Source organism: Anas acuta, chromosome 3 (assembly GCF_963932015.1).
Source record: "Anas acuta chromosome 3, bAnaAcu1.1, whole genome shotgun sequence".
Classification (NCBI taxonomy): Eukaryota; Metazoa; Chordata; class Aves; order Anseriformes; family Anatidae; genus Anas; species Anas acuta.
In genome coordinates, this window is record NC_088981.1 from 63,684,769 (window position 1) to 63,702,459 (window position 17,691).

Below are 17,691 nucleotides of genomic sequence, written 5' to 3' on the forward strand. Positions count from 1 at the left end.
TGACTCTTTCATCGCAACAGAGAGTTATGTGACCTGTGTGTATACTTGTGTCACATTGTTGGAGTAATCTAGGCTCCTGTCCCCTCTCTCATCACCACCAGTAATTATCCCCTTGTAATCTTATCTACTCCTGTTCTTTCCTGCACGTGGAAGGATCTTTTTTTTTTTATTATTATTATTTTTTTTTTTTTTTGTGGCCACCATGCTCCCGTTCTTACAGCAGCCATGGCCGCAAGCACCCGGACTTCTCCCGTTGCTTTCCTCCTCGTAACCGCGGCCTGAGCTGTTATTATCAGTCTTCCTTGGGGTTAATCAAACAGCTAATCACCACAGAGGAGCCGGGGAGCTGTGTGTAACAACTCCCCGCTGCACCTCACACCCACCCCGCCAGGCGGCTTCGGGGAGGCGCCGGCCAGCTGCCGGGACAGCCCCCCCGGCACAGACCTAGGAGGAAGAGGAGGAGGAGGAAGAGGAGGACGCCCGGGAGGCGGAGCAGGCAGCCCATGGCGGCGGGGGGCAGCGGGGGCGGGCTGCTCGCCTTCCTGCGGCTGCTGGGGCAGCTCAAGGTGCCGGGCCGGGGAGGGCAGGGCTGGGCTGGGCTGGGCTGGGCTGGGCGGCGGGGGAGAGGTGCCCGGGGCCGGGGGGTGCCGGGGGCTTGCCGAGGGCTTGCTGGCTGCATCCATGCGCCCCGGAGCGCCGAGGTGGCAGCGGGGCGGGATTTCCCCACGTGTGGCTTCAGAGCCCGAGGTTTGCCCCTCCGAGTGACCGGGGTGCTCTCCTCCCGCAGAGGGTGCCGCGGACGGGGTGGGTGTACAGGAACGTGGCAAAGCCGGAGAGCGTGTCGGATCACATGTACAGGATGGCGGTGATGGCCTTGGTGAGCGAGGACAAAAACCTTAACAAGGACAGGTGAGAGAGACCCCCTGGTTCCCCTGGCCGCGGGGGAGCTGCGGGCACGGCGCTGGGAGCAGCCGCCCTGCTGAGGAGGGGCTCCCAAGGCCCGCGGGCGGCGCTTGGAGCGCTTTCCCCACATCCCTGCCCTCCATCCTTTGAGCTGTTTACCTGGAGAGGTGAGCGGGAGGAAGGCTTTTTATCACTAAAACCAGAGTGCTGAGGCTCTGAGCCGGCTTTCCCTCAAGCCAGAGATAAGCAAGCTGAAGGCGGCCAGGTAAAAGGCAGCTTGAAGCAACAGGCAGCAAAGGCAAAGGCATGCTCGGTGGGTTTGGGCAGGCTGAGTTAGTACTCAGCAGCAATCAGAGCCTCATAAATCATACAGCATAGAAGAGAGAGCATCATTAGCATTGAACGAGTTGTCAGGGACAGCGTGGGATCATATTGGCTCTGTCACTTCAGGAGCTGATGAAAGCAGTGAGGGCTTTCTTGAGTATTGTGCTACAGGCTGATGTAGCTGCTTAGCTGCAAGCATGTTTTGTCAGCTTATAAATTGAATTTGGGGTGGTGGCAGATCATGTTATCCCTGCAGCAGGTAGAATGTAAAGTATATAATGTAGGTAGCTCTTGTGTGCTTGATTTTCTGAGATGTGAAAACTACATCCATTACTTTTGAATGCTGTGCTCTTGTGCAAACTATATTTTTACTTAAATCTATATTTATATGCAGCAGGAGACAGAAACTGGGAATTAAAATCATGTCTAAATGGAAAACAAGACCCTTAGGCCCTTAGCAAAGAAGTGAAATGTATTATGTAAAATCTTTCTCTATAAATGAAGGGGATAAATTATGGGGCCCCTTAGCTTTATGAATAATAAGACATAACTTAAAATGATGAAAAAATGATTGTTCTGTCTTTGCTTTTTGTCAGATGCATACGATTAGCGTTGGTTCACGATATGGCTGAATGCATTGTTGGAGATATTGCTCCTGCAGACAACATCTCAAAAGAGGAGAAACACAGGAGAGAAGAGGTATAGACATGAGCTGTGAAACCACATCTGCCAAGCGTTTCAAATGTTTTAAATGCTCTGGTGGTAGTGAAGAGACCCTCTAAGCAACCTAATACTGCCATTGGCATTGCACAAATAGGCCACTAACAACCACAGTTTTCAGCTTGTTTAAATATTTTTTTAACGTGTAACATAACAAAGTACAAAGTTACGGAAGGAGAATGTTTGAATCATATTGATAATTTGTTTCCAAGCTAGCAGGCTTTTTGGTAGCCTGAGTTAGTCCTGCTGACAGCCTTATCAAGCAGGAAGGAGCAGGGAGTAGGTTCACTGAGTACAGCATATGGTGGTTAATGGCAGACATGTGGTGCCAGAAAATTTGATTGTGACATACACTGTTTTTTTTTTTTGTCTTTTTGCTTTAAACAATTTGCACAGGACTCCAAACATGGGTATCATTTTCTTTTGTCTTTCATTCCTGAGTGCTGTGTGGCCAGAATTATTTTATTTTTGGCCTTGTACATATCTAAACACTTGGCTTGTCATTTCTACTTTAATGTTTTATTTGACGAAAATGTAAACTGCTCCTTCAGTCACAGCTAGAGGGCAACATGATGCCTTGGAATTTCTTGTGAGGCTACCATTAGCTCTTCAAAGTGTAAAAAATGTTGCAATGATTTTTTTTCTTTCCACTTTTCTGCATACCTTTTTAAAACTTGGGAGTGAGGGTTATGACTAATTCTAGGAGTAAGCTTTTTGCTAAGGAAATGGAACTTAAAGATCAAAGCAGTGTTCAGTGTTCTTGAAGTACTATCTACACTGACTGTAATTTTAGTTTTTCTTTATTTCAGTGTACTTTCTAGTGTGCCCTTACACTGAACAAAAAAACACCTCTTTCCCTAAAGCCTTCAGGGCTCACATTTCAATAGAGGAAATTCTAATTTGTATTTAGAAAATGAAAAAAATGTCTTGATGCCTAAGAATGTTATTTTTTTTTTCTTCAGTATTTGCAGCTCCTTGCAGCTCTCATTTAGCTCACTGAAGACTTTTTTGTTGTTGTTGTTGACTTAGTGGGAAGCAGCATCAAGCATTAAACATTTAGATTAACTCTGAAGTACTTTGCTGTAAAAATACAGTAAGTGTAACAGCTTTATGAGCTTAGATAGCTTGAACTGAATTATCCATATGCTGCTGCTGCTTCTGACTTCTCTTTTTCCCTTTCACAACCAGCTCAGTGTAAGCTGTAGAGCAAGCTGGTCTGCTTGTGCATTGTTTAATCAGCTAGTCTCACTAAGGCTAAGGCAGCAGAAAATTAAAAGAAGCAAACAAACCAAAAATCACAAACCAACAAACAAAAAAAACTACCTTTTTTTTTTTTTTTTGGCCTTACCTGTCATTACCTGCTAACCTCGAATTTTGATGAAATCTGAGCTGAAAGGAGCTCCCCAGTGTTGGGGAGCAGCTGATGCAGCTCAGTCATATCGTATAACTGTGTCCTATATTTCAAGTGGAGAAGCAATTATGGCATAAAACCTTTGTCTTCCCTGTGATGTTGGTCATTTCAGAAGCAGCCCTAAGTGTTGCTAGGAAAACAGTAGAAATGAGGCTGATTAGCTGGGAGAATACAAAGAGCGTGCAGAACAATTTCTGCTTGCTAGTTATGCCATCAGTTCGATATTGTGTTAAATCTTCTACCAAAACTGTTATTGAACAGATGGTATTTCAGTCTGGGAGTACGGTGTTTTATTGCTGCAGAGTATTAAACGGATTTTTGTTGTCTGTTTTTCAAAATCAGAGATTTTTTAAAGGCTTATATTGCATTGCCTTTGTCAGTAGCTGTTCTCAGCCGTACTATTGCAAATGTGCTAGTGGCGAGTTTGGGTGAGGACAGTTGTTTGTCAGCACTAGGAGTTTGGATTTTGAAGCTACATCTATGAACTGTACCTATAACCTACCTAGTAAGTACAAATGTTGCCTTGACTTGTTAAATTTGGAAGGCAGAGCTGTTGGCTGGTGGCAGTTGCCTGGCATTTGACTCACTCTGTTTTGCTCTGGACTTCTTTTTGGATTCTTTAAGATTTTTTTATTATTTTTTTTTTTTAGTTTTTCAGATTAGTTCTCTAGCAATTCACTTAAACAGTTTCCTATACCAAGGGGTCCTGCTGTTCCTGTAGAAGATTTCATGTTCACATGCACTTCCAAGTAATACGTTGTGTAGTATATGTTTCTACAAACTTGGTAATAGGTAATTCATTCTTCAGGGAAAAAGATAAATTGATAAATTGAGTATATTTTCACTCAAAAATGGCTATGTACAAATGGCTTTTATTTTTCAGGCAGCTATGAAACAGCTGACCCAACTTCTATCAGAGGACCTCAAAAAAGAAATCTATGAACTCTGGGAAGTAAGTTCGCATTCTTTTAATCCTTTGCTAAAATTGACGGTAACCCATTATGCTCTTTCTGTTTCTGTCATCCCTTATTTTGGTCTCAAACAAGGTAGATAGATTTGCTTTGGAGGTGAAGTTAACAGTGTGAATCAAGGTCACTTACAAATTTCTTTTAAGAGGGAACCCCAAACTTTGGTAGAATAACCAGTCTCTGCCTTTGGCCTCTCAAACTTCCAGATGGACCTGCCCTGGGCATGGTTTGTACAACTGAAAAAAGGGTATGTCTTCTGCATCCAGCACTCTTGGAGGAAGATCTATTTATGTATTTATTTATTTTAACCACATTATCTCTTTTGTTGACATCTGGCTCTTTTCAGCTCATGATAGAGGAAAAAAACAATGACAACTGATTATGTCTTGGAGTATTTTCTGCTTTTTATGCATGTAATGGTTCATGTGGCATCCATTTCTTTATTAGACATCCCATTAAGCTAAAATATTTGCTAGTAGATTTTGGCTTAAACTTAACTGTGAAGTACTGACAAAAGAATAGTGCTTTTCTATAAGCAGTGCAAATTGCTGGCTGGTCTTGTATACCTTAAATGTTTGTATTGGAAAGTTTCTTCTGGATTTGAAAGTGATTTAACTTTCTGATGTGAACTCAAGCATCAGAAAGTTAATTGATAAGATCTGTTAAAAACTAGGGTTGATTAGATTATTTCCAAAGACTTCATGTTTGTAATTACTGTGCTTTATATTCTCCTGGCATGCAATCGCATGAAGACAAATGCATTCACAAACTCTTGTTCACAGTGTGTTGCAAACAGCTATGTTAATTGGCCTCTGTATCTGAAGCTGTACATGTATTTTGTGCTGGCATTCTTACCTTTCCACTTGGGCTGTATTTAAGTTCCAGATGCTGACAGCCAATTTCTGCCTTGGCTTATAACCACCTGCTTGTTTTACTTCATTTTCCTTGCTGTTGTTGTGTGGTGAAGCTGGCAGCAGGGCTGGGTTTTTGGTGTTGTACTTCAAGGTAAAGGGCATAAATCAGCACAACCAGATCTAGGAAATATGTGCATTTGGTTAGTAAGCACTGGTTCCTTCTTCCTCGGGAAGCTGCTAAAATTGAAGAACAGGAGTTTAGGCTAGATAAGATTAGTCTTATAGAATTTCTTTTCCGTACTGTTTTTCTTTGCCTCAGGCTTCTGACTGTATAGGAGCTGATTCTCTATTCAGTTAGTTCTTCAGCATGTTAGCTTGATATCATGCTCACTAGCTGTAATTTAACATATGCATGCTTTTGATCTTTTGTTCTTTATTCCTACCTTTAGGATAACTTATTGGTTTTGCATCTCCAATGTAGCAGTATGAGTGTAACCTATAGCAATGAGTGCAACCTAAAAATCTAATATTCACATGCAGTCCCTCTAGTCTTATTTTAAGTGCAACTAGGTACTTTTTAAAAAGAAAACTTTATTGTTTAAAGGCAGAAAATAAGAAGCCCATGATCACTGGGTTTGATATGTTGCTCTTAGGTAGCCAGAGGCATTTTCTTCTCTCTTTGTGAGTGAAGAAAGTTATAGCCCAGAGCAGAACAGTGGCTGGGACAAGATCTGTTGAGACTCTTACTGAGGAATTCCTGTACTGCTCAGCCCATCTCTAGGGCTCCCCTTCAGCCCTGGGAAGACTGCTGCTTTGGTTTGTACTGGTGGGCAGTTTTCAAGTGCATCTGTGTAGTGCAGGGGAGAGGTAGCAGAAAGATGCCCCTGAGATAATTTTATTTCCTAGCTTAGTTCAGGATATGTTTGGAAAAAAACATTAAAGTAAATGGGTGTGCATGGTTCAGCTCTGTCCTGCTTTTTTATTTTCAAGAACAAAATCACAGGAGTCATTTTAAAAGCCAGGCTGTGGTGTTTGAAGAACCAGGTACTCTTTTTCCCAAGTATGCTTTTATTTCACATTCTTAAACATCTGTGGGGAAGAAAAAGTAAGTGTTTATTTGAGCACTGTGCGCAGCTGCACATATAATAGCTGGTGTTTCTTGAGGTTAATGTAAGCTGAGGTATGAATGAGATCGGGTGAGTTGTGTGGCACAAAGATCAGTAAGAGGTTGATACTCCCAGTTAATTGCTGGAGGTGGAACAGACCTTTACAAGCCATCGTTCTCCTCCTGAAGTTGTCCTTTTTAATGCTGCTAGAAGTGTTTGTTCTTTTCAGTGGCCAAAAAAAAAAAAAGGTAGAAATAAATAGAAAATAACCTGCAGTATTTAAACAAGTAAAATATGGGGTAAAATTCAGGCTGAATGGAGGAGAGGAAAATAAAAACACTAACAAAATTGATCATTAAAATAATGATAAAAATGAAATTGAAAACTTAAAGGATAATTTAAGTTTGAGTGGTGTATTTAACCAATTGTGGCTATTAAAATCTGGATTTCTGATTTTCAACTGTAAAGCAGTAAGTGTAATAAATAAATGTGGCAGCACAGGTGGGCCTGGTATGTACTGAAGCCTCTGGTCTGATTATCCGTGGTGGGGATGATGAGTGGGGTCAGACCTGCTGAGGGTGTCATGGCAATGATAACTTGTACAGAAAGAAGCCTTTTCCTGCAGCTAAAGTCAGGAGAAGACCAGTAGATTCAATGGTGGATTCAAATTCAACACAGTAGATTTAGAAAAGACAGGTGAGCCTGTCTGCAACCATCACTAGCGGCAAATGACAGCAAAATTGTTCGAGTTGCCTAGAAATGTGAATGACTCACAGATACATACTGACAATGAATGGGGTGAGGGTAAAGACAGCAGAGAGATTAAAGGACCTAAAGTCTGAAGGGGAGGAAACCCGTAAATTAATGCCCTCCCCATCTCCTAGGAGAGAGATAAAGACAAACAGCTCAGACGGATTAGACCAAAGAGATTAAGGAGGAGTGACAGGAAAAATGTGAAGAACAACTCCTTATAAAAAGAGCAAGCAGTGAAGAGAAGTGCAAAATAGGTCCTGAAAATAGGTAATAGTAATGCATAGGCACACACCATGGTAATTCATAGCCTTAGCAAGGCATAAAAAGATCTTTATGCAGAAAACATTGTTAAATGGAACCTGTTAATTAGCTTGTGTGTCCTATAGGGCTGTCTCCGTATTCTCCCTGATTCAGCAAAGCACTTTGGTACATATTTAAGTGTGGTGGTTTCGCTGTGAGGGGCAGCTAAACACAACCACAGCCACTCTTTCACTCCCCACCCTCAAAGGAAGAGCAGGAGAAAATATGATGGAGAAGGGCTCAAGGGTTGAGATGAGGACAGGGAGATCACTCCACAATTACCATCATGGGTAAAAGACCCTGAGCATATGGAGATTAATGTTATTTATTGCCTGTTAAAACAGACAAGCAGTGAGTACTAAAAGCAAACTATAAACACCTTCTCCTGCTCCCTCCGGTCTGCGCTGTTCTACATCCTCCCTCTGAGCGGCACAAGGGAACAGGCGATGGGGTGCTGCAGACAGTCCCTGATGCTCTGTCTCCACCGCTTCCTTATGGTCCCTCTCTGCCCCCACTCCTGCGTGGGCTCCTGCACGGGCTGCAGCTCCAGCCCAGGGCCTGCTCCTGCGGGGGCTCTCAATGGGCCGCAGCCTCCTCCAGGCCACATCCACCTGCTCCACCGGGGGCTCCTCTACCCACGGGGGGGCTGCAGCATGGAGATCTGCTCCATGTGGGACCCATGGGCTGCAGGGGGACAGCCTGCTCCACCAGGGGCCTCTCCACAGGCTGCAGGGGATTTTTTTTGCCCTTGCTTAAATCTGCTCTCCCAGAGGCCCACCCAGCATCACTCTCTGGCTCGGCTCTGGCCAGCAGCAGGTCCCTTTTGGAGCCATCTGGTGCTGGCTCTGATCTGACACAGGGCAGTTGCTGGGCTCTGCTCACAGAGGCCACCCCTGCAGCCCCACTGCAAACAAAACCAATATGTTACTGCAAGGAGAACCAATATGTTAAGCTAAAGTATGCAAAAAGAATTTGTCCTTAAATACTATTACATTTAATAGACGTTTACCATGTAGGTAAGTGTTTTGCTGAATAGCTTTCTTAAATTTGAGTGTGAAAGGGGTAACTGAATATTTATGGAGTGTCTTGTACTAGTGAAGAAAATTCTAGATCTATGAAGGGTTTCTGACACTGTTTCAGACTATAACAACTTTTTCTTATAACTGGTAATCTGCAAATCTGTTCAGGAGTACGAAAACCAGTGTACTGCAGAAGCCAAGTTCGTGAAACAGTTGGATCAGTGTGAGATGATACTGCAAGCGTTTGAGTACGAAGAATTGGAAAACACACCTGGCAGGCTGCAGGATTTTTATGATTCAACTGCTGGTATGACACCTGTCTGTGTGTTTGTTGTGGGTTGGGTTGTTGTTTTTTATTTCTATTTTGTGGGGTTTGTTTGTTTTTGTAAATGAAATATATGAATTGCCTTCTTTTCTGATAGACGTGCAAAGCAAATGCGAACTAGTTATTTTACTCATTGCTCAAATACCCTAAGTATACTGGGGGAACTTATTGCAGACTGAAGAGACCTTGCATTAATCTGTATGTATTGAACCCGAATCTCATTTATGCCAAGTTCCTTTTACATTGCTTTGGTCCTAGTGAGAGGCTCAGTTTTTATTATACTAGGATGTGTTTAAGGATCTCCTTGTATCATCAGAGGGGTGTAAAGAAGGCTTCAGTTGTCACTGGTGCTCTGAGCAGGTTGTTCCTATTTATTTAGTGTTTCACAAACTAGTGAAGTATAATTTGTTCATGAGCTGTGACCTGCCCAAGGTATGTGTGAGAACTAGCTCAATGAAAAATCTTAAGTACAGTTGTGCTACTTTTTATTCTACTTCTCATCCTTCCTAAAATAAACTAATTGTTAAAAGGAAACATAGGTAAAATAGTTGTCTTTACAATTTTACCAAGGGACTTGAACACCATGAAAAGACTGGCTACAAGTAATCCTGTCCTGGGGAAAAACAACAAACAAATGTATGGAGAGGACCTAATACACTCTCCAGACTGGCCAGTGTCACTGCCAAGTCCCATTTATACCTTGGTGACTCCTCACGGAAATAAGCTCTCAGAAAAATGATGTAACTTCAATATCAACAGACCTGGAACACTTTGTATTCTTAGCAGCATCTTTGCCCTTCTATTAGATTTCAGTAACTTAAACTAAGCTAGTTTCTCAGTAGAGCCTAGAGCATATTCACTAAGTGCAGCTGTAATTGGAGTAGTTACTTGTAGCAGGGTATGTAGCATAGGATTGTCCTGGTCAGGGAGCATCCCTTTTTTAGTTCTTAAATTTCTTAATAGAGAAAAAATATCTGTATAAGCTTTTTTTGGAGGGGTTGAGGGACAGGAGGAAATGACCATAACTAGTTCAATAGTTATTCCACAGTAGAAATAAAATGGGACTGTTGTTTTTCTTAAAAGAATGATTTAGACTTTATTCTGAGCCTTATACAGCATCACTGCCAACCTTTCACATGCAGAAAAATGAGAGCATTTGTCATTAACTTTCTCTTTATTTTGCAGGAAAGTTTGTTCACCCAGAAATACTCCAGCTGGTATCTCTGATCAACACAGAAAGGAATAAAAAAACAGCTACTACATGTCATCCACATTCCTGAGGTGTTCCTAAATACTGTAGCTATATTAAAATACTTTTTGTTTTACGTTCTGTGTGCTGTGTTTCCTCCAATAACATAAATAATTCTGCCAGCAGATTTTTTTTTTTTAATATGTATTCACTGCTGAAAATCCTGAGACCACCTGGCTAGGAACAGGTTTTGTTGTTGTTTTAATAAGTTTTGATCTATGCAGCCTCACAAATAGGCTCCCTGCTGGCAAAATTCAGATAAGTTCAAAATTTAGCTGATTGCAAACAAATCTTTTCATGCAGCGCACTGACTGGGACAGGTAGTCTTGTTCTGTGGCTTCTAAGTATGTGTGGATTTAAGGACACTGCAAAACAGAAGTTAATACCTGTTCATTGTGCTACTTGGAAGCAAGACCAGTTAGCACGTTTCTCTGGAAGCTCTTGACAAAGTTAAAGATGAGATTTTCTTTGATGTGTACAATCCTTAAGTGATGATGGATAAAACCTTGGTAATCTCACGGTTACATTTTCTCAATGTATTTATTGTTCATACATTTTTTTTTTCTACTATGTGTTTTATCAGGGACTGGTGCTGAGGTTTACATCAGACCAGTATGCCTAACTCCCACTCACCTCAAGCTGGTGACTTTACGGACGCTTGCAGAGGTAATTGATAATGAAAGAACAGTTGAGATTGGAAGGGGCCTTTGAGGATGCTGCTGTCTAGTGCAGATACCTCCACTTCAGAGTAAAGCTTGCCTTCCCTTCACACGGTTGCACACCAGTACCAATTCTGCTGCAGGTGACAGTTATTAACAGAAGCAACAATGCTCAAGTACAGTACGTTAAAGTAAAGCTGTAGTGGTGTTAAATGCCAAAGCAAGACCAGTGTATGTGTTATTATCTGTTGCACTGAGTATGCAGCTGGAGATTAGGGTGATGTACCAGATAATGAAAGTTTGCCCCTGGAAAAATTATATGGTAGAGACCTGGAGTGAGCTTTTCTATCTTCAGCCTCATGTCAGATGAGGCAGCATGAAAATAAATTGAATTGTAATCCCCTTTTAAGGCAGGTGATTTAGCTGAGCGCATGTCTTCAGGCACCGTGACTCCAGGAGATGTCTCCTTGATGCAAACCTTTGGGCCTGACTGAACCTCGCACTGCATTCTGCAGCTGGTGCCTGTGGCAGAGACACAGAGTGCTTCCCTGAGGGGCTGGGAGCTTTTGCCTCAAGCGACCTGTGCAATTCACAAGAGCTGCAGAGTATCTTGGGCCGGATGAGGTGTGGGATGCCTGCTCTGCTCAGGGAACCTCACAGGGCAGCAGTTGTGCCCTGTGGAGACACTGAAGGAACAGTCTGCACTTTACTGAGCACTGAATAGTAGTTACTGGTAGCTGATCATTGCACTGCAAGGAAGGTGGAGTGAGGCCTGTGGAGCTTTGTCCAGGTCCCACTGTTCTTCAGTATTTTTATCCCACTGAGGTGCGTGCAATCATAGTCTTTATTAGTTTGTATTGAATGCTGAGCATAAAAGCGCTCCAGATGCACTGGAGGACAGAATGGAGAGCAATCCTGACAAACCAGAAAAGTGGTCTTGAAAAGACGTTTGAGAACACACAGCAAGTGCTGCCCCAGCAGGAACAGTCAGTTCCTCCAACGCAGCCGGAGGCTTTCCTGGCTGGCGATACCCAATGCTGCAGGGGATCTGGGGGACTGAGCCTGAGTCAGCAGCACACTGTTGTAAGAAAGGTAAATATTATCCTGGGAAACAGCCATAGTTTGAGTGTGTTGTGTGGGATTTTGTTTTTGCTTAAATACATCTAGCATGTACTCTATGTAACGCTACATTCCCATCTACTTGCTGCAGTCATATGTCAGCTTTTTGGGCATTGCATTTTAATAGAAATAGGAAATTAGTTGGAAAGAGGCTGGAGAAGAAAGTGCAATCAGGAAGCCTGAGCCATGATGACAGGGTGAAAGAAAGGCCAGTGGCTTCAGGCTTCCTAATGCACTACTGAAGTGTATCGTTCACATGTAGGAAGAGCGTGCTACAGCCTGGATGTGTGACCTGTGTGGAAATCTCCTTCTCTCGTATCTTTCTTGTGACCCATTCCTATCAGGACGGAGTCTACTCAGGGTGGTAGCTGTTGTAATGACAGTAACACATAAAGACTAATATGGAAGAGAAGCCTTTCTGGGCAACCTACCTCAACTAGTTGATACGAGGTCTTTAAATTGTGCTCTTAATGAATGTAGCTAAAAAACAATTTACTGCTTTTCCAAAAATATTATATATATATATATATATATATATATATATATATATATCCACACACAAACAAAAATGAGGGCTAATTCCCTGTCCAGTCCACGTTCCTACCTTTTGCCTTTACTGACCCTGCTCAAATGTTCAATGTTTTTTTTACTGAACACAGTTGAATCATTTTTCTCCTTTGAATCTCAAAGTTTTCAAAAGTTGGGCTGCAGATTTCCATGGGAAATTCAGATCTGTATGGGAGTGAACAGATTTTAAAAACTGGAGGAATGGCAATTTATATTTTGCAATTTACCTTGATACTCTGCTGTGACAACAAGGCTTAGAAAAGAGATGTGCAATATTAATTGTGAATACATAGAATTAAAAAGAAAACATCACGGAGTAAAAGAGTAAGAGAAATTTATTTTTGCTAAGAATATCAATAATTTCATTTACACAAACTAAGTGACCATTAATATTTTTATTTATTTAAATAAAGTCATGTTTGTGCACAAAACCACTGCAAAATAAGCTAATAAACACACAAGAAAACTACTAAAGACCTAATTAAATTCGCTTCCATGCTAAAAATCTCACTAAAGAGGCATTTGAGATAGCTGTCCAAAGTTCTTAATGTTCTACTAGGCATAAGTTAAAGGACTTCTAACTTTGCGAAAACTGTAACAAAAGCCACACAGGAAAAAAAATCACTTAAAGCCACATTTCCTCACAAGATTTTAAGCAGTCTGTAATGTCAAACTCACTAACACTGATTTGAAACTTTGGCTTATGCTCAAAACAAGCATCCATTTTGAAAGTAGCCAGACTGTTTTCCATTTTGTTTATGCTTTTGATGAAGTTGTGCTCATCTCAGTCTGGCGAACTGAGTAATGCAACATGCAGACTGACAAGTGCTCATTAAGACAGCAAGACACTGTCACAAGTGTGCTGCTCTTTTCTTAAAAAGAAGTGCTAAAAGGAAGCAAGAAAACATGCTGAATCAAAGCTGAGAGATGACTGGCTCTCGGTGATTAAGTAGATGTAATGCAGCTGATAGAATTATGCCCGAGAATGAAGCAGGACAAAATTTGGTGCAAAAAGTGAAGCGCTTACTCCTTGTGTGCATTGTAAGATACTACAGTCAAGCTAGCAGCTCTGAAATGTGGACTGAAGGCATGGACTCTCTAACCTATGGCACATTTTTATTCAATTGTTGGGTTTGTATTTCACTTAAGGCTGTGTCTTGACTGAGGCTCATGCTGTTCAGTTGTAATTAATTTACCTTCCTTTCTTTTTAAGGGGAAGATAGGGAGGGAAAATTATAGAGGCTCCCCCCGCTCCACTTCCCTTTGTAATTAGCTTACACCATTAAGTCTTATCAAACCACAGAGAGTAAGCAACAGAACATATTTTTAAATAGAAGCTTTTCCAGCTACAACGTTCAGCTTACATCAGCAGCTGTGATCAGCTTGATTTCTGTATGAATAACCAGGTGTGCCTTCCTGTCCTTAGCTCCACTGAGCAGCGGATGGAGAAGGGCAACGCCAGACAGTCCTTCACTATCAGTGAAGGACAAAGAACTTTTTGGGGGTGACAATAAGTGATTTTAATTCCATTAGGAAACAGATCATGTACAGACACTCCTGATCAAAGGGCACCTGGTATGGCTGGTAGACAGCTGGGCTATGGCCTACTGCTGGCAGCAATCTTTGCACAGCTCTAGGTCCATCTGTCTGATGTGGCACTGAGAGGAGTGTTAGAAACCAGCAGGTAGAAAACAGTATACCTAACTAAGTAAGAGAGAATGAGCAATTTTTGGAAGGATATTAAAATGAAAATTATTTTGGTCACATTATAGCTTTTAGAGCGTTATGAGTCAATTACTTATGTATGGTTTCTATGGCGTACAAAATACCCGATGATAAAATGGCATATCCAAAATACAAATAGAGAGAAGAAACGCTTCCCTGGCGCTAGCCTAGGGAGGCAATTTTCCAAAACTGACAAAACCTCATTGCACAAGTCAGGCAGTGAGAGAGGCCTAGAAGCCATGGTCCGGGAAAGTCTCTGAGCAAGGCCGTCAGCCTAGCACTGGAGCTCTTCTTCGCTCTCGGGAAGCCGGGTGCCAGCGAGAGAGCTCTGGGCACTGGCGTGGGCTGTAGAGCTGAGAACTTCTTCAAAACTGCCCCCAGTGTGGCTTGTCCCACCAACCTTGGTCTGAAACAAGGCAAAGAAAGAACAGTGAGTTCCTCTGCTTGTGCTGTAGCAAGTCCCATTTGCATTTCACCCCATGACTACGGAGGGCTGGGAAATGTTTAAAGCAGGCAAAAAACATGGGTGGTGTTGTTTTGTTGTTGCTTTTTTTTTTTTTTTTGTCAGTCAAATAAAGCAACCCCTTTCCTCCAGCAGCTTTTAAACTTCTCAGCTGCAATTGTCAAATCTGTCTAGAATTACCATAAACCTAAAGGAACTGTTCCCCTAAGTAGATTTGAATTAGGATCCTGTATCGTGCCAGTGACCTTAGTGTGGTTCTTTATGAGTGCCTCACACTTGCTTTTCTGTTTTTCCAGTTCTGCACAGGCTGAATAAGGGATGGGTATTAAAATGGACTGGTATATATACGGCATCTTCCTGAGAGAAAAAAAAAAAAAAAACGTTAATGGGTATGACTGTGCTCACAAGTCATCTACTTTCAAAATGCTAAAGTTTGCTGAATTGGTGAATATAAGAAGTAAAATAAAAAATAAAAATAATAATAATAAAAAATATGGCTGAAAGTCTGAAATATAGTTTTCCTAAACCAAAAAAAAAACTTTACCTAAATATTTGGAAATGATAAAGACTATAAGAGGAGACAAAGCAGGTTTGACCAGGTTGTCTTGGTAAGAGAGCATTCTTTTGTGGTTTTGTCTTGCTGACAAGCCTGATCTAAGTTGATTCATGCCTGAAAATAGGACAGAACTTTTCACTCCATCCTACAACTGCAGCAGGATTTAAAGAAAAGATGGCATTTTTCCAGCTTGCCAGCCACCGAATGCTTAGGAAGATTATTTTAATTAAATGAACACTGTGGACTAAGTTTCCAAAGGGTTAATCCCATGTAATCCTTTGTTTCATCAGCTAGCACAGGAGCTTGCCTGGTTTGAAATTTCAATAACGTAGTAGAATGCTTGATGATTTCCTCTCACAGTTTGAGTCACAATTATTAAAAGTTCCTGTCTCAACAGGTAAGTCTGTATCCATTCTGCGAGTCAGCACAGCCCACTAGAAGGTATCAGGTTATCCTTGTTTTTTTCTAGTAACAGAATAATATATATATATATTGATAAAAGCTGGCAGGCCCAGAACTTGCAATGAATATGAAGCCACTGCCTAGTAAAGCTGTTAAGTTTTCATAGAAGAGCTCATGACTGTTTCCTAATTAAAATTCTCCACAAAAATAACATCGATTCAAACTGATCATAGTGAGCATGAAGGTAGAGACTATTCCTGCACTATTTCAAATGATTCCAATAAGGTGCATCTAAATTTGGGTACCTAAAAACTATTAATGAGGTTTCATTTTCTGTTTACATTTCTGCCTGCTCTTCCATGAGAAAACAAGAATGATGCAAGTCAATTACTGAATGCCTCTGGCCAACACCCCAGTATTTACAACAAACACGTAGTTCTTCAGCATTCTGATTTTCAGAAAAGTTTAAGAGTCAGGCATCCAGTTCCTGTTAATTTCCACAGGAAGGTGAACTAATTCACTCTCCTAAGAAAGCGCCAACCCAAAATCCACTCTCAAAAGCAAATGAAATCGAATTTGAAGTTTCTAAATGAATGAAATGTGAAAGGCAGTTTTCATTAACAACAGAACACTATAGGACCCTGAAGATCTGACAAATAAATAAATAAATGTAATGCTGAGGCTAGTCTCTTTTGCCAGAAGCCTCTCTAGAATATTCTCCCCCTTTTCAGATCACAGGAGGACCCTAGAATTGAAAAGACAATCCTTTTCCCTCACAGGACTTCCTCAAGTCCTCAGAAGAGAAATAAAAAAGGATGAACAGTTCTGAGGCATTCCCAGTTGTCTACTGCCTGTGTTGGTCGCAACCTAGGTCTATGACTCCATCCTCCTTCCTCCATTTGCCCAAAGAAACGAAAGAAAGAGAAGACAGACAAAAAAATATTAGAGAAAATGTCAGTGGGTTTGCCAATAAAGCTGGACAATGAAATGAAAGTTACATGGTATGCAGAAGCTGACTTCAGACTCAAGACTTCTTGTTTTGCCTTGCTTAACTAAAGATTCCGTAAAGGGGGATCTAAGGGCACCCTGAGCACCTGGCAGGACCAGAGCTGGCATGACAAGGAATTCCTCTAGAAGAATGCCTTGGCTCAATCAGCAAAATACGATCAGGCTCCTAAAGTTTATCACTGTGAGAAGAAACGGTCTTCAGAGCCAAGCAGTTCGAATCAGATTTTCCTCTTTCTAAGTGACACATGGAAACAGACACCCCACCCCACCCCTGACACAGAAACAGCATCACTCACAATTCTTCTTTAGCCCTCAATGCGAGGTGAAAAGGCTTTGGGGTGCCTTCTCACAGGTTAGCCATAACTGTAAGAAGAGTGGACTGGAGGAGTCCAAGAGCAAGCTTGGGAGCTAAATGTACTGACAGCACTAAAAGCCCTGAGAGTAGGTTTAGTGACTGAATGACTAAAAGAAAGTGCTGCACTTCTTCAACATGGTTTCTTCTAACTGACAAGTGGTGGAAAAAAAAATAATCCACTTCAGACCTCAGGCATTCCAGTGAGCTGCATCCCTTATCTAAATGGGCATAAGTAGAGGGAACACAAAATCATAAGCAAGTGATAACACCCAGCTGCAACAGGCAGGAATTTGGATCTTTCAAGCTGCGGCACCCCACTGCATGAATAGCTTTTCTTACAAGGAGATCGAGCATAAAAAGTATTTTCAGCTAAGGTTGAAAGAATGAGCAGGAATGTATGTAAAGGTACTGAGCTGAGTCCCAAGAGGTCAGAGTTTTGTTCTAGCTCTGCCACTAGACTTCCTTGGGATGCTGACTCCCACCTTGGAATGATGTTTCCCTCTCTGACGGGGTGCAATGGAGATGCCATCACCCTACATTATCATGACTTAAAGCTGTCAAAGCAGACTATCTCCTAATAAAAGTGAACATGAAAAAGCTGAATATGATAGTGCAGCTCAGCAGTCTTTGATGCACATGCTGATTTAGGAACATGAAAATAAATTAAGTTCTCTACTGCTCTGTATTTTCCTCAGACACTGACTGGAAAATATTACCTGTTGTATGATTTTGCAGAGGTTTGGAAAGACAGACCTTGACCATGCACCTGCTGCTTCAGTTCTAGTGGTAATTTGCATTTTATGTAACAAGGAATGCCCCTTCCCCAGTGGATGGCCATCTTCTTGCCACTTTAATCTTTTACAAACTGCAGTGCCCACTGACATTAATCCAGTATTGTCAGTTCC

General features: G+C 41.7%; 2 protein-coding genes across 3 annotated transcripts in view; one reads left to right on the forward strand and one right to left on the reverse strand.

Annotated features, from left to right (window-relative positions):
- Positions 1-424: 424 nt before the first annotated feature.
- Positions 425-10,008, forward strand: HDDC2 (HD domain containing 2). Its single transcript, XM_068677535.1, has 6 exons — positions 425-566; positions 788-909; positions 1,824-1,926; positions 4,242-4,310; positions 8,527-8,665; positions 9,869-10,008. The coding sequence occupies exons 1-6, from the start codon at positions 504-506 to the stop codon at positions 9,961-9,963; spliced, it is 591 nt and encodes a 196-aa protein (XP_068533636.1). The 5' UTR covers positions 425-503; the 3' UTR covers positions 9,964-10,008.
- A 2,586-nt stretch (positions 10,009-12,594) lies between these two features.
- The window catches only part of TPD52L1 (TPD52 like 1), a 55,195-nt gene continuing 50,098 nt past the window's right edge, over positions 12,595-17,691 (reverse strand). For both annotated transcript variants that reach the window (XM_068677534.1, XM_068677533.1), the window contains one exon: positions 12,595-14,408. In XM_068677534.1, the coding sequence (XP_068533635.1) occupies positions 14,277-14,408 (132 nt within the window). In that variant the 3' untranslated portion in view covers positions 12,595-14,276. The remainder of the gene's footprint in view (positions 14,409-17,691) is intronic.

Coding starts and splice junctions, on each gene's coding strand:
- HDDC2 (XM_068677535.1), top strand. CDS start 504: ATGGCGGCGGGGGGCAGCGGGGGCGGGCTGCTCGCCTTCCTGCGGCTG. Junction 910..1,823: donor AAAAACCTTAACAAGGACAG/GTGAGAGAGACC, acceptor GCTTTTTGTCAG/ATGCATACGATTAGCGTTGG. Junction 8,666..9,868: donor TTTTTATGATTCAACTGCTG/GTATGACACCTG, acceptor TTTATTTTGCAG/GAAAGTTTGTTCACCCAGAA.